Below are 17,840 nucleotides of genomic sequence, written 5' to 3'. Positions count from 1 at the left end.
ACTAAGAGTTGTTTAAGTGGTGTAACACCTATAACTTAGAGCCTGTCCTTGAACATGTGGCCATGAATCACACTGGCCTCCATCTAGACTTCCTCTTCTTCTTTCACCACCTTCTCTTCTTCTCGCTCCTCCTGCTACTTGCTTTCTCCTCCAATTTCTGCTCCTTCTCACAATTGTCCTCGTGCTTTTCATCCCTTTCCCAGTCTTTCTATCCCTCCCTCTGCTCTTTCTCTATCTCTTCATTGTCATTATCCTTCTGTAGAGTGCCCACCTCACTTTGGGTAATAATGGACATTTTCTCCGGTTCTGAACTTTGTACCTTCAAATAACTTCTTTCAGGGGTGTTTAACTATTTAGTTCAGGAGAAGCAAAGCAAAGTAACAGACTTGTGCATCGTCTTCTACACCTTTTTTGTGACTGATTTAAAGATTTGAAACCTGGCCTGCATAATCCTGAACCTCTGAAAACCTCAGATTCTGTTCAGCCTGTATCCACTCTGCGAATACCACAGCGTTATAGAAGAATCACCAACGTTAGTGTTGTCCTGCTGATGAAGCGCCAGCATAATAAATTAAAAATCTTGACCCTGCTTTTTTCAAATTACCTGAGTTTACTCCTGCTCTCCATCCTATGTGACTAATCTTCGTGCCCTGGAGTCTTTTTCAAATATTTTTCATTATGAATGTTGGCCTTTTTTATTTTGAATTTATCCATTGTGTTAGGTAAATGAGCTAAGTGGTTGTTTGTTTCATTGCCCCCTTTACTGCTTTTCCTCAAGTTTTGCTTGGTTAATTACCAATACATTTTTCAATTAATTAACCTGGTTTTGACTATATATTGTTAAGTCATTTAACTGTATTGCGTGTGAGTGATTGAATTCTTTTTCTATCTCATGTTTACTGGGCTTATATCTTGCTCTTGTTAGAGGAGTGTAGGAAAAGCATTCTGCCATTTCCAGTAGCAGCAACTCGCACTACGAAGTGTAAATACTTTTTTTTTTTAACTTACTGGCTCCGGCGGCCGCCTCTTTGCTCCAGATCCTTACGTCCCTGTCAGAGCCCGCTGCACACTGCACAGGCTCCCAACTCCCAATTCCAGTGCTGGGATTGGTCTGAGCGCCTCTGTTCGGCTCTCAGACACAGACTGTCTGGGAGCCTGTGTTGCTTTCTCCACCCAGATTTACAACACAGCTAGGTGAAGAAAGGCTAAGTGGGCATGACTGTTTGGCCTGCCCCAGAGGGCTGGCCAAACCGTCATGAGCTCTTGGCAGTGCCCACCCCGCCCCCCTCCTCCCTGGTGCTGCAGGTTCAGCATCAGGATGAGAGACCACGCCCCTCCCTCAGCTCGCAACCTGCAGGGCTAAAAATTAAATGATGATAAAAATGTTTTATTTTTGTCCTTTGCCTCTGCTGGCTTTCAGCGGGGGGAGGGGCAACGCTCCTCCTCGATAGCAGAGGAGCCGCCCCTGGCCACGTCACTGATGAGTCTCCTAACCCTGCACTGTAGGCTTTTCTATAATACATGCCCTGTCTTTGGAAACTGTTAATCTTTTGTTTGCCATGAGCCTCTCACTTTCTAGGGAAAGGTTTGAGAATATTTGTCTCAAAAAATCGTATCTATTTGTGTGAACGTGACACTACTTTGGCTGTATTCCAGTCATTTAACTGAGAACACCCTGACCCATGTTCTAAAGCAACTGATTATTAAGTTTCATTGTACTCATAACTGATTCCACCTTCTCCCGAGGTAGGGGACATAACAATAATTTCATAACTTTTTTATAAAAACAAATACAGAGGCTAGCAAATATTCACCAAATTAGGTCTATATAAAATATACAATGGTAAATGGTGACTGTAGTGAATAAACATTATTTTTTGAAAATATGTAATGCTTAACTTATTGCTTAATTTCTTTCCTGCCACATAGGTCAGTGGATATTCTTGAACTAACAGAACAAGAGGAGCTCTTAAAATTTCACTACCATACCCTTCGTCTGTATTCGGCTGTTTGCGCTCTAGGAAACAACCGCGTGGCACATGCACTGTGTAGCCATGTTGACGAATCCCAGCTTTTGTATGCCATTGAGAACAAATACATGCCAGGCCTTCTGCGCACAGGCTACTATGACCTACTCATTGACATCCACCTTAGCACTTACGCCACTGCCAGACTAATGATGAACAATGAGTTTATCGTCCCGATGACCGATGAAACCAAGAGCATTACGCTCTTTCCAGATGAGAACAAAAAACATGGCCTCCCTGGCATTGGCTTGAGTACCTCTTTACGGCCCAGAATGCAGTTCTCCTCTCCCAGTTTCATAAGCATCAATAGCGAATGTTACCAGTACAGCCCAAAGTTTCCACTGGAAATCCTGAAGGCCAAAACCATTGAGATGTTGACCGAGGCCGTGCAAGAGGGCAGTCTTCACGTTCGAGATCCTGTTGGGGGCACAACAGAATTTCTTTTTGTCCCATTAATCAAACTTTTTTACACCTTGCTGATTATGGGGATCTTTCACAATGGTGATCTGAAACATATTCTGCAATTAATTGAGCCCAGTGTTTTCTCAGAAGAGTCCGGCCAGGAGGACAAAGCCAAGACATCAGAGAAGGAGACGGGCAGTGGAGAGCAAAAATCTGAGGTTGATGGGGGAGATGAAGACATTCGAGAACAGGTGCCAAAAGAAGGGCTTCTCCAAATGAAATTGCCAGAGCCTGTCAAACTGCAGGTAACAGAAATCACATATTGCAATTGTAGATACTGTATTGAAAAGCAAAATAGCACGGCGAACTTGTGACAATCAAGAGTTTTTCTTGTTCCCTCTTCCTCTATTTTTTTTAAAGCGTATATAGTTCATTTCTGCTTACTGCTCACTGTTTATTTCTGACTTTTTATTATTTTTGCTTATGATAGTGAGTGTGCACCCACATTTACAGATTATTTGGTACCCCTTTGATCTGCATTTCTAAATTTCATTCTGGCTTTCTATGTTATTGCTTCTACAATTTCACATATCAATCAATCAGCTTCAGAGGTCTTCTTGATAGCAATTTAGAGACCAATGTTCAGTGAACTTCTTTGCCCTGAGTCTCCTTCACACTTTGACGATGTTCCCAAATGAGGGTATGTTTGTTTCTGGGTGACTCATTATCATTTTCTAACCAATACTTCAGCTGGGATTAAACTCAGTTAATGAGACAGGTAGGTTTAAGTCTAGTGGTAGGTCACAATTTTGTGATATAGATTGACTATAGTTGGTGAACACTGCATGCTTATTGGGCTGTTATTCCCACTCCCTGTGGGAAACGGTTGTGCAAGTGCTGCCACAGACCCCGGAGAAAACCCAGATCATCCTCTCCCAAGTCGTAACAAATGGGAGAGATGCAGCAAAATTTGCCATTTGATGTGGCTTATACACGACCGGCTCACTGAGCAGGGAGATTTCTACAATGGTAGATGTTAGATGCCACGCCTAGCTGAGAACATCTTTTCAGGGGATGTTCAGGCTCTGCTCATGGACATGCCCTTTGATGGCACCTGCCTCTTCGATGACAAGACAGACATGGTGCTGGCGCGCTTTAAGAATTCATGGCCTATGGCCAACTCCTTGGGCCTCTCAGCTGCCTCCCATTCCCAGTCTGCCTTTCGCTCCTTTTGTTGCTATGGAAGGGACTTTCAATTGTGCCAGCCGTACCCCAGCCACTGAGCTGCGCAAGTTCCTCAACCCCAGTGCGAACCAGGGCCCTTTTTGTTCCGACCCTATGGGTTGGGTAGCCAGATAACCGGTCAAGCCACCACCACCAGCAGCTTCAGCCTTCAAACCCTCATAGTCTTGCTCTTGAAGAACATGGGCGTCCGTTGCGGCAGGATCTTCCATCACCTCGACCAGTGGGGAAGCATTACTTCAGACAGGTGGGTTCTCCAGTTTATTAGAAAGGCCTTGCAAGACCTTTACTCTGTAGTCTTTACTACATAGATATGATTATAGCATGGGATTTACCTTTACCCTGCATCCTTTACAATGTGGAACTTCACTCTGCAGAAATATATATTTCTGCAAAGTAAAGTTCCACAATGTAAAGGATGCAGGGTAAAAGTAAACCCCATGCTATAATCCTATTTATGTGGTAAAGACTTCTGGGTAAAGGTATTTCTGCAGAACAAAGTTCCACACTGTAAAGGATGCAGGGTGAAGGTAAAACCCATGCTACAATCCTATCAATGTGGTAAAGACTATGGGGTAAAGATCGTGTGAAATATGAATAGGCTTTCCTGTTTTCAGTTTCTATTTTTGGTAAATTCTGGTCTTTTTTTCAAGTGTTTTCAGTACCTTAAAAAAAATAGTGGTTATCAGTGGTTACACATTTTTGCGCCATTAAAAACAATAGAAACAGTGATTTTTCTGTGTTTATTGAATGTGTTGCTTTTATTAATTGCAAAATTTCTGCACTGATATTGCATGTGTATAGACAGCGTGTGTACAGGGTATATTAGGTCCAAATAGATTTCTACAAATCAAACTTATTGTAGTTCACCATAAAATACTTCATTAGTGAATCTGTGGTCACTCTTTCCTTCCTATGTAAACGTTTATCTGCGAAAAGGCCCTCTCAACATTGACACTTGAGACGGGCAACGCCAAAGCAGCCAGTACACAATTTGCTAACTCTGGCCAATGACATAGCTTTCCATGCGAACTGGTGCACGTGAAGATTGTCATTCTCTAGGACCTGTTCTGCAGCATATGCGTTGAATTGGGTGCATATACCCTCAGTTATTGAAGCAGTCAAAAATGAAGCAGCACTTTTGAAAGTCTGGAGAAAATTCAGAAGGGATCTAGAACTTGTGCAGAGTACGTCAGTGAGGCTTCATTAACTTCAAATACCATGGTTGGGGAATGAACATTTCTATGCATCATCACAAGCCATTTCACATATACTGTACATTAACATTTTTCCTGAATTGCTCCTCCACATTTCTTTGCTTACCAAGTGGCAAGAATTCTAACATTCAGCATGTTGCAATGCCAAAGTCACTAAAAGTGTCGCCCACACTACTCTCAAGGAGATGTTTCACATCTACACCAATTATGCTGAACACTTGGTAGACAAGGGTGTTTTCAGACTCTAATATTTCGATTATGTCCATTACATCAGTCAATTACTCCAGTAAAAACCAATGATCATCACATTTCTTGCCTTTGGCATCATTACTAAGCAAACATTCTATAAATGGTCGCCATATGAATAATATAGCATTCACAGCATCTAAGACTGAGAACCACCAGCTAAATTACAGTTAGGATGACTCTTCCTTTGATGCCACACAAAGCACAAAATGAGAAATATTTGCATTTTAGTTCCAGGGCATACCGAAACAGGGCACCAGAATGAACTACAAAGTCAATGGCATTCTTCATTAACTCTGTAGATTGTAAAGATGCTTTCAGCATACCATCTAGCAAGTGACAAGGATCTCTTACAGGGAAGCACTTCAGCTCAGTTATTGATTTTGACAGGTCAACATATAACTTTTTCATATACGTAGCTGAATAACTACAAATACAAACAATATCACTCCAATCTTTAATGAACTTGGTAGGAACTTTTTGTAGCAGCATTCCAGGTGACACTGAGTTCCATGTTTACCAAACGTCTTGTGTCATGTTTTACCACTATCTCAGATGCTTGGTGACAACACTCTTTTCACATATACCTGTAACTACACCTTGCATTGAATCTTTAAATCTTGGATTGATTGGCAATTCATCCAGAATCAATCATGACTTGCTAGAAAAGGGGACTGATGTATCAAATGATTTCACCAATTCTCTGTCTGATATATGGGATGGTAAATATCGGGAAAAATTCTTATGAAACCAGCCATTTTATCTATCAGTGTGATATAGCTAAAGTATCAAATATGATTTTGATATTTACTGATTCTCTACAGTTTATAAAATAACATACATTTTAGTGACATCCCTAAACAATAAAACTCAAGCAGAATAATGTTAGCCCAGTCTTTTTCACTGCTGCCTTGCATAACAAAGTTAAATTGTTTGAATGGCACTTAGGGCCCGATGTAGGTAATTCTAATTTACCACTTCTAAAATACCGAATCATACCGATACCGATTCAGTATTTAAGAAGTGGTAAATTAGAAGGGGGGAAATGTAGGTATTTCAGATTCGGTAAATACCGAATCGTTAAGATTCGGTATTTAGCGATTCTGTAAATACCAAATCGGTAAAGCCCATTGATTCCTATGGGCATTGCAGCCCATAGGAATCACTGGTCATTACCGAATCGGTATTTACCGATTCCGTAAATACCGATTTTTGCAATGGTGCAGGGGGTGTCACTTTGATACCCTCTTGCACCCCAATTCCGGACTTGTGTGCCATGTGGCACACAGACATGCCCTAAGGGCATGTCTGTGTGTCACATTGCACAGGTGTGCATGCACAGATGTGCATGCACACCTGTATTCGGTATTTTACCACCCAATTGGATTGGGTGGTAAAATACCGATTCTTAAAGCCCTGTGGCACTCTGACATGTGCCAGCTACATCTGCATTTACAGAATCGGTATTTTACCGAGTCTGTATTTACCTATTCGGTAATTTTACCGAATCGGTAAATACAGAATCGGTAAAATACTGATTCTGTAAATGCATGCCCTACATCTAAAAACAGTAATACCGGTCGGAAACGGCCGAATTCAGCCGTTTCCGACCGGTATTAGGGCACCTACATCGGGCCCTTAGTGTGGTTGTGAAGGTGTTTTTTTAGTGTTTATATGTTTACACTGTTAATGGCTATTTTCCTTTCAGTGGGGTTTTATCAGTTATTATAGGCTTAAAGCTAAACCCAGACAGCCTAGGTATGAAATACCTTGAAGAGCAAAATACATTGGCCCTCTTTATCAGAATATCCAGGTGATAAAATCATCCTGGGGTAAATCTGTTACCACCCAAGCAGTTTTATCTCATGATGATTTTACGGTCCCTTTTCAAAATGTCAGTGTCGTTATGAGGGATAACATGCAGAACTGGTGTTATAGCAATTGAATTCTGTGCATTTGAGCTCCTTCTAACCTGTTTTCTTAGCTGAAATATCTCCAGGGATTCCCCAAATGGATTTGTGGAGAGAAAAACATGAGGTGTGCAAAATTATGGCATTTTTTTAAATACTGTGCTTTGAATAGAGGACCACTGGAGGAAGACTCGGCGCCCACAGGACTTGTGACATACCACACCAACCAGACCCCAGGGATATGCAAGAGGTGTGATGTCCAACTATCAAATGAAGTTGAAATTCATTTTACCTTTGACAAATGTTTCTCAGGCTTTGGACAAGAAAGATGTTTTATAGTGGAGCCCCATCCTAGGCCACATGGCATACTTGAAGTCCCAGTCTTAATCAAAACTTTAGATTGTGTGAATTGTATTTTGATTTTCACCACCTGGATGCAAATGTAACCTTGTTTTCTGTAGCACCATTTTTCTATGCACTGAGGGGTTTCTCCTGTCATGGACTCACCACAACTGACAGTGAGATTGCTACAGGTGTTAGAGTCAGGTGTTGCTTTTTTCTCATGTATAATGCCCAGTGCACACTGAACATTGCCATCATCAAGTATGCTTCCAGGAGTTGCCTGAGCAGTGGATTCAGCAGCAGTTCCCAAGCTGCAGTTGCCCTCACGTATGATAAAGGTACTGTATGACAAAAAGAGAGGGTCTGCTTTCTTTTGGTATCTTAAGGAATAGGTGTGCTAAGACAATCCCTGATTGGTAATTGTTAGAATTGTCAGCCTTAGCTTGGTCTTCCCTCCAAACGCCCCTCTTTTTTAATGTCTTTTTTGCTGGCCATAGGACTCTGTGCACTTTACCACTGCTAACCATTGCGAGAGTTCATGTGTTCACTCCTTAAAACATTGTAGCTTTGGCTTATCCCCATTTAACATATTTAATGTATTTATAAGTCCCTAGAAAAATGGTAGTACATGTACCTAGGGCCTATAAATTAAGTGCTACTAGTGGGATTACAGCACTGATTGTGCCGCCCACGTAAGTAGCCCATGTCTCAGGCCTGCCATTTCAGCCAGTAAGTGCAGTTTTAAATTGCTATTTCGACCTGAAAAAATAAACCTCTTGCCAGGCCCAGACTTTCCGTTTTAATACATCCAAGTCACCCCTTGGGTAGGCCCTGGACAGCCCAGAGAGCAGTGTGCAGTATATTTATAGAGTAGGACATATACTTTTAAGTTTTATATGTCCTGGTAGTGAACAAGTCTTATATTAGTTTTTCACTACTGCAAGACCAACATCTCCCATAGGATTACATTGGAGTTACCTTATTACATTTATTAAGCTGTAATTTTCAAATGGAAGCAGGTAACCAATTCATATCTGGTGTCTCTGAAACTTTAATGAAACTTCTTCTCTTTTGGTAAATTTGGATTTTAAATTACAATTTTGAAAACGCCCCTTTCAATATGTTGAAATTTTCCTGCCTTAACTTTTTAGTGCTTACAGCATGTCCCTGGGTCACATGACAAGATGTACCTGACATTTGGGATTTGCATCGTCTTGCTAGACAGCCACACATAACAGAGAAAAAGTGTGCCTGGATCAGCCATCATTAGAAGGATGGGAGGACAGCGCTGGGCACAGTCCCTACTTTCACTAAAATAGGCTGTGTCCTGCTGTCACACAAAGGGCTGCATAGCCCCTGTAGTTAATCAGGAGCCAGGCAGGGAAGGTAGGATGCCTGGGGACTTCACAGGGAAACCTCTAGAAGCCTTACCCCCCTGTCAAAGGTACAACTGGGCATAAATATGGGACCTCAGACAGCACCTCTTCAGTACACTTCTGGACCTGTAGATACTCTGCAGGAAGGACTGCTGTGCTGCTGAAATGACTGCCACTCTGCTGGGCTGCTGCTCTGAAGGACTACTGCCCTGCTGTGCTGACCTGTTGCCCTCTTGCCTGAGTGAGATAGACTAGATCTGTTGAACCCAAGATGCCAAAGTGAATCCAATGGCTAGTTGGTTGGTCTCTTGACTAGAAATGTAGGGACAGAAGGCTCCAACAACCAAGAAATAGCACCTGGACTCTACCATCTGAGAGTCTACCCAGCCACATGCTGCCACTCCACTCCTGGACCCTTGCAAGTAGGCCTAAGGAGCTCTGCCAGCCTCTGTGGACACAGCGGAACCAACGCATCTCCTTTGCTGTGCAGTGCAATGCCGGCACAAACGATGCATCACTGCTGTTGCGTGGATCAATATCATTACAAAGAGCTGCATCGCATCACAGCCTGTCACTTCACTGGAACCACCACTGCATGATGCATCCTCGGCATAGGGCCTCATATCCCTTGTTGATGGCAACCTCAATGACAACACCTGACTCCACATCGCAGTCTCACAGCTCCTCGGAACCAGCACATCACTCCGATTGCACAAATAATCCTCAATGCCAGACTTCACATTGCACACCCTTGTCGATGGGCTCCTTGACAATGATGATGCAAGACCTCACACCGCAGCCTCGCCGTATCTCGGAACTGATGCATCGCTTCGGCTGTGCGACGCATCTTCAATGTGGATAATCACAATATCCTGAAAACCAAAATGTAAGATACTTTCTTCAGCAGGCCTAACTGGGTCCCTGTAGCCAGCCAGGGCTTCATCATGGTTGGCTGAAACTTGTGACTTTGTCCCGGTCCGGCACAACCAGATATCCACAATTGGCACTCTGTGCTTTTTAGTGCTATTTTGATTCAAATCTTTAAAATTGAATATCTCTGGTTCTACTGATCAGAATTATGTTGTTTTTGGTCTTGTTTTATTTATTAAAATGATTCTACTGTTCTAAACTGGTGCTTGATCATTTGGTGGTGTGCTCTCACCGTGTTTCAGTTTGAAGTGTTGCGCAAATACTTTACACATTGCCTCTGAGTTCAGCCTGACTGGTCTGTGCCAAGCTACCCAAGGGCTGAGCACAGGTTAATTTAGGGACTGCTCATGACTACACTCTGAAAGATGTGTGGTTGCTGCTTTAGAAAGGATGCACCACCCCTCTACCAGTAACCCAATTTCTAACTTGTAATCAACCCACCAGCAGTTATTTTTCTGGGAGTAGTGTACTCTGCCTTAGGGTTTGCCTACACCCATAGAAGAATATGTGAAGGATCAGATGATCCTTCCAGGCTTTGGGGATAAACCCCTCCATCGCTTTCTGGCGAAATTTTGTTCAACTCTACGGGAATGCAGATTGTCTTTTACTTAAAGTCTTCTCCCAAATACTACTTAAAGGCTTACTGGACCCAAAGATTGTCCTAATAAATAATGGAGCGGGTATCCATCACCATCATACCATGAGGCTGCCCCTATCAATATGCTTTGGTATGAAGCCCTATCAGCTCCCCCTGCCAGACTGTTTGTTGGTGAATGTACTCCTATTCTGCCCCCCTCCCCTGAGATGCTGAAAGCTGCACTAGACATTGGCAATGTATTTTCTTTCTATATCAAGATATGTTTAGTATTAGCCTCCCCTATCCCTTTGGGCCAGCACCCTTTCTGCCCCCAGGGGGGCATTTAGATGGGTGATGGCTGAAGGCCTAGGCTCAGATGGGCAGTCACCTCAGTCTGTACGTTCTAATATTTAAAGTCTCCCTGGTGTTTTATTTTCCATTACCATCAAAGACCCAGGATATATTGAGAAATGTGCTCTAATCTAAAACTGCCTAAACTCAATGAAAAATTAGCCCATTTTACAATGTACTCAAATTACTCAACTGGACCTTTCCTCTTTCAAATTCCCCAGGATAGGAAAAAGTCCATATTCTGATGCATAATATCAGGAGTGGAAATTGTATACTTTTCCACTTCACTTACTAACTTGACAGATAGCTGCCAAAAGTGGGCATCTGCATCACACACCAGGGTTGCTACAGTGCGGTTCTCAGAGTCTAATTAAAAAGCAGCCACACTATTTGTTAGATCTTAGATTAAATATCCCCTTTTCATCTCAACTCCTATGGTGCCAGCAGATTTGTACAGGAGGGCATTTTTAAAGTTAGCTGTCTCTACCACATTGAACTTCTCTTCTACGTACATGTAGGGCTTGCAAATATTCCAGGCTTTTAGAAAGAGTGAGGATATGTCTAATCACCAGGCATTTCTCTTACATTTTTAGCCAGTCGGCGCAGTTCTTTGCACACAAATGCATGCACACACAGCCACCCATGTGTGAGCACATGTGTGATCAAGCATTTTCTGCACCCACACTCGATTATCTCCTCATTACCCTCTCTTGTCTCAGTGCCCTATCATTTACACTTGGTTTTTCGATTAACCTTTCTAATCGCACTGAGGGGTGGAGGATCTTGGAGTATAACTCTTCATTCAATCAATTAGCATTGCAATCAATTTGGCTACACAATGAAGACCAGGAATTGGTAACAAAATCCAAGGTTTTTTATTACAAATTAGTAATCAAATTCAAATAGATTACTCTCTAGACCATACTTTAGAGAACCAGAGATATTCCATTTTAAAGATTTTAATAAGGATTACAACAGGGAGTTCAAGTCTCCTGAAGAAATGTGGGCACGCCAATATAAAGAAGACAAGTAACTCAGTGAGTACTAGACAAGCTAACAACTTCCGATGTTCAGAAAACAATCTCAAGTTATCCCTTCTATATATTAGCAATCTAAATAACCCAGGCACAGTGCTATTTGAAAAGAATGGTTCAGTTAGTTCAGAGATTCTCAGAAATCAAAGACTTCTATTTCAGGGCCAGGGACAAGGCAAAGGGGACTGACTAAAGCAAGCATTAGCATATCAGACGCTCGGTCAAGAGTTTCCAGTAGGTTGGGAGTGAATGTTAACCTTAGCCATACTTGAGGCAAGTCTAAAAAACAATCATTGAGTGGTAGACCTCACAAAGTCCATTCTGAGGGATAGTATAGAATCATGATAGGGTTCAGGTAGTAGTCCATGGGTGATTCTGCCTTGGGTCTGCAGAATTGGGGTCCAGCAAGGAAATCCGCAAAGAATCAGCAAAGGAAAGTTCAGCAGCGTTCCAAGAGAGTTTTGAAGGGGTCTCCTGAAGTCACAACAGCGGTCCATAGGTTGTAGTCCACAAGTCCATAGGTGACACCCACTTTATCAGCTCGTTACCATGGTGTCCATTGTTCTTGTTACATTTCCATGTTGGCAATTGCAACTGTAGAGATATATCCCGCACTGAACAGGGGAATGTTGTCTCTTCATACACTCAGGTAAGAGATGAATAGACTCGTTCATTAGAGCTTCAGTTCTCTATTGCTGTTACAAGAAATGTATCTATTCTAAACTAGCAATGTAGGCGAATACCTGCAAGAATTTCGAGTAAGCAGAATACAGGAACACAGTAGCTTATAAAATGCAGTATAATGAGATACAGGCCTTTAGAGTAAATGCTATGTTAAGACAATAAATCAATGGAGCACATTTAATATGCATATGCGCATTTAAACATATGCAAATATATTTATTTTAGTTCTTGTTGTATTACCAAGACAGTGAATGATCAAATGGCTCAATAATAAGTATGATTGACAACTACGTTGAAAGTACATACATGAAGATGAGGTCGACATTGTCGTTTTTAAAAAAAAGCATAAGCCCTCTAACACACCAGGGTCATATAGACCGATATCCTTACAATTTAATACATGTCAGCCGAAAGCTGTTCACTGTTGAATGGCTTTAATAGGTCACATTACCACTGATTTTGTTGCTGTTTTCAATCCCGCTTTAAATGTGTCCCAAGAAAATTACTCCGGTGATGAAGAGGGTTAAGAGCAGTGCAGTGCTGTGGCAACAAAACTTTAAAAGTAGGACTGTTCTTGCACTTGATTAGCTACAGTTAATTCAGCGTTTTAGAAGTGTGATTTATATAGTGCCATACAATGTGATAGAGCAAATGATAACATTTAGTCTTATACGATGTTCTTGTCGCACACCAGCTAATTTGCATTTCCTTGCATTTGGTCTTTTTCATCTATTGACTGATGATGTGTGTTCCCTTAACTTCTCCCACTGTGCTGCAATAACTAAAGGTCTTCTTTCCGTAATAATGATTTTTTTTATACTGTCAGATGTGCCACCTTCTGCAGTATCTATGTGACTGCCAAATACGACACAGGATAGAGGCCACTGTTGCTTTCTCAGACGATTTTGTAGCCAAGCTTCAGGACAACCAGCGCTTCCGGTACAATGAAGTCATGCAAGCCCTTAACATGTCTGCTGCCCTAACCGCTAAGAAGACCAAGGAGTTCCGATCACCTCCTCAGGAACAAGTAAGTCTATCTGTCCCTCCTGTAGTTAGCGCTATTCATAACCTGAAAGCATCTCAATGTTTTATTGCAATCTTAATTCTTTTTTTTTTTTTTTACAATTGAGTAATATGATTCAAAACCAGTCATTTATTTCCAAACTGCTATGATATCCTTGGAATAGCGTGTTCTAAATGTTGTCAGTACAAAATCAGATATCAACTTGTACATCAATTTTTTTGTGTGGTTTCTTGCTGGTTTAAGTATCTTGCTTTATCGCAAAGGTGTGTCAAAACCATAATTTTGACTCTCTATTTCACATGTATGCATCTTAATGTCTGGTAAAAGAAATGCATTCATTGCCTCCTTTGTGTGCATGGATTTCTAGGCACTCTAAAATGCAATGATGTAGAAAAGCTTAAATTATTACAGAATTTGTTGAGACATTTGTCGAGTCCAAATGTCTGTTGAATGGTCCATGTGGTACTTGGCCTCCTCAAGAGCCACGTGAAACATCAAACCTATGAGAAGTGGCAGGGAAGAAAATATGAATTTAACATTGCATTGGGTTTTCAGAAACTGTAATTCTTAATCCCACCAAAAAAAGAGAAAATTCCCAAAGTATGGGCAACTCATCAGAGAATGTAAACTTCCCAACTTCTGTCTGTACACAGATAAAGTTCGATCTGAATTTTACAAGTGATTAGTTGGAACGTACGTATTGTATAGAATTGGAACTCTGTTGTGGACACTTACATGAGGGTAAACACATGGACCTTTTAGGTGAAAAGGAATGCACTCAAACACATTGCTTCATATTTTGCCCACTCTTCCAGTGACATGTCTGAATCAGCAATATTACAAACTAGACAAAATGGGGGAAAAGCAGACAGCGTGGAACTCTAGGTTTGAAGATAGGAGGAGGTAACTTCACCAAGGTTATTCACACAAATACAAGACTTAAACATAGGACAAAATTATAATTTACATAGATTCTAGCATCAGATATTTATACTCTACAATCTACAAGAATAGCTGTATTCCTGCATTGTGTTGCTCAAAGGGACTCCTTGACCATATGTTTTTGCAATTTTTCAGCTGACTGAGTTGGGGAAAGAACTTCTGCTGCCTCCGGTATTGCAAAGTTTAATACTGTTTAGAAAAGCTGAAGTTGAAATGAAAAATGGTTTCTCACAGCATCATACACTTTATTAGTAACAAATCACTTTTTTAGAAATGTCTTTCCCAAAATACTGAGGTATGCCGAGCCGAAGCTAATAAACAGGTAAGGTTATGTAAAAAGAAGCAGAAAAAAATTTGGCGTTATGTGACTCATGATAAAACCTTAATCAAGGAAACTAGAAACAGGGAATGAACAAGCATTTACAATGCAATGGTCTCGGCATCATTAAAGGTAGAGCTATTGGCATTGTTCATGACATTTCTTTTTTTTTCTTTAAATCATAAATAAATGGCATTGTCATTTACATTGTCAATACACAGCACTCTGCACTCAACAGCACACACCACTCTGCACTCAACAGCACACACCACTCTGCACCTGCACTCACTACTCTGCACTCCCTACTCTGCCCTCACTACTTTGCACTCTGCCCTCACTACTCTGCACTCTGCCCTCACTACTCTGCCCTCACTACTCTGCACTCTGCCCTCACTACTCTGCACTCTGCCCTCACTACTCTGCCCTCACTACTCTGCCCTCACTACTCTGCCCTCACTACTCTGCACTCTGCCCTCACTACTCTGCACTCTGCCCTCACTACTCTGCCCTCACTACTCTGACCTCACTACTCTGCCCTCACTACTCTGCCCTCACTACTCTGCACTCTGCCCTCACTACTCTGCCCTCACTACTGTGCCCTCACTACTGTGCCCTCACTACTCTGCCCTCACTACTCTGCCCTCACTACTCTGCACTCTGCCCTCACTACTCACTACTCTGCCCTCACTACTCTGCCCTCACTACTCTGCCCTCACTACTCTGCACTCTGCCCTCACTACTATGCCCTCACTACTCTGCCCTTACTACTCTGCCCTCACTACTCTGCACTCACTACTCTGCACTCTGCCCTCACTACTCTGCCCTCACTACTCTGCACTCTGCCCTCACTACTCTGCACTCTGCCCTCACTACTCTGCCCTCACTACTCTGCCCTCACTACTCTGCACTCTGCCCTCACTACTCTGCCCTCACTACTGTGCCCTCACTACTGTGCCTTCACTACTCTGCCCTCACTACTCTGCACTCTGCCCTCACTACTCACTACTCTGCCCTCACTACTCTGCCCTCACTACTCTGCACTCTGCCCTCACTACTCTGCCCTCACTACTCTGCCCTCACTACTCTGCACTCACTACTCTGCACTCTGCCCCCACTACACTGCCCTAACTACTCACTACTCTGCCCTCACTACTCTGCCCTCACTACTCTGCCCTCACTACTCTGCCCTCACTACTCTGCACTCACTACTCTGCACTCTGCCCTCACTACTCTGCCCTCACTACTCACTACTCTGCCCTCACTACTCTGCCCTCACTACTCTGCCCTCACTACTCTGCACTCTACCCTCACTACTCTGCCCTCACTACTCTGCACTCACTACTCTGCCCTCACTACTCTGCACTCACTACTCTGCCCTCACTACTCTGCCCTCACTACTCTGCCCTCACTACTCTGCACTCACTACTCTGCCCTCACTACTCTGCCCTCACTACTCTGCACTCTGCCCTCACTACTCTGCACTCTGCCCTCACTACTCTGCCCTCACAACTCTGCCCTCACTACTCTGCCCTCACTACTCTGCACTCTGCCCTCACTACTCTGCACTCTGCCCTCACTACTCTGCCCTCACTACTCTGCCCTCACTACTCTGCACTCTGCCCTCACTACTCTGCACTCTGCCCTCACTACTCTGCCCTCGCTACTCTGCCCTCACTACTCTGCCCTCACTACTCTGCACTCTGCCCTCACTACTCTGCCCTCACTACTCTGCCCTCACTACTGTGCCCTCACTACTGTGCCCTCACTACTCTGCCCTCACTACTCTGCACTCTGCCCCCACTACTCACTACTCTGCCCTCACTACTCTGCCCTCACTACTCTGCCCTCACTACTCTGCACTCTGCCCTCACTACTATGCCCTCACTACTCTGCCCTCACTACTCTGCACTCACTACTCTGCACTCTGCCCACACTACTCTGCCCTCACTACTCACTACTCTGCCCTCACTACTCTGCCCTCACTACTCTGCCCTCACTACTCTGCCCTCACTACTCTGCACTCTGCCCTCACTACTCTGCCCTCACTACTCTGCACTCACTACTCTGCCCTCACTACTCTGCACTCACTACTCTGCCCTCACTTCTCTGCCCTCACTACTCTGCCCTCACTACTCTGCCCTCACTACTCTGCACTCACTACTGTGCCCTCACTACTCTGCCCTCACTACTCTGCCCTCACTACTCTGCACTCTGCCCTCACTACTCTGCACTCTGCCCTCACTACTCTGCCCTCACAACTCTGCCCTCACTACTCTGCCCTCACTACTCTGCCCTCACTACTCTGCACTCTGCCCTCACTACTCTGCCCTCACTACTCTGCACTCACTACTCTGCCCTCACTACTCTGCCCTCACTACTCTGCACTCTGCCCTCACTACTCTGGACTCTGCCCTCACTACTCTGCACTCTGCCCTCACTACTCTGCCCTCACTACTCTGCACTCACTACTCTGCACTCACTACTCTGCACTCAGCCCTCACTACTCTGCCCTCAGTACTCTGCACTCTGCCCTCACTACTCTGCACTCACTACTCTGCCCTCACTACTCTGCCCTCACTACTGTGCCCTCACTACTCTGCCCTCACTACTCTGCACTCACTACTCTGCACTCACTACTCTGCACTCTGCCCTCACTACTCTGCCCTCACTACTCTCCCTCACTACTCTACCCTCACTACTCTGCCCTCACTACTCTGCACTCTGCCCTCACTACTCTGCCCTCACTACTCTGCCCTCACTACTCTGCACTCACTACTCTGCACTCTGCCCTCACTACTCTGCCCTCACTACTCACTACTCTGCCCTCACTACTCTGCCCTCACTACTCTGCCCTCACTACTCTGCCCTCACCACTCTGCCCTCACCACTGTGCCCTCACCACTCTGCACTCACCACTCTGCACGAACCACTCTGCACTCACCACTCTGCACTCACCACTCTGCACTCACCACTCTGCACTCACTACTCTTCACTCACTACACACACGATAACAGCAAGTTACCCGGGCTGTGCCCAGAGGCATTAAAGTCTTTGACAGGTCCTGGGCACACTCACTTGCCTTAGCTCGTGGTTACCTTCCACTGCAGGCTGCACACTGCACCACTGTGCCAAGAATGCCCACTGCTACCTTTTACCAGCACCCGCTGCTTATTGGGGGCATTACACTGGCCCTGTACTTATAACTAGTTCGGGGCTA

The 17,840-nt window shown here is 43.7% G+C and overlaps 1 protein-coding gene across 1 annotated transcript in view; it reads left to right on the top strand.

Moving 5' to 3' along the window:
• RYR2 (ryanodine receptor 2) overlaps positions 1-17,840 on the top strand; it is a 3,481,211-nt gene that overhangs the window by 1,584,498 nt on the left and 1,878,873 nt on the right. The window contains exons 37-38 of the mRNA XM_086925791.1: positions 1,930-2,734; positions 13,165-13,365. Coding sequence (XP_086781917.1) covers positions 1,930-2,734; positions 13,165-13,365 — 1,006 coding nt within the window. The remainder of the gene's footprint in view (positions 1-1,929; positions 2,735-13,164; positions 13,366-17,840) is intronic.

The sequence above is a fragment of the Lissotriton vulgaris genome, chromosome 6, assembly GCF_964263255.1.
Source record: "Lissotriton vulgaris chromosome 6, aLisVul1.2, whole genome shotgun sequence".
NCBI lineage: Eukaryota > Metazoa > Chordata > Amphibia > Caudata > Salamandridae > Lissotriton > Lissotriton vulgaris.
Note: the sequence above shows the minus strand (reverse complement) of the source record. Positions and strands in the feature narration are given on the sequence as shown.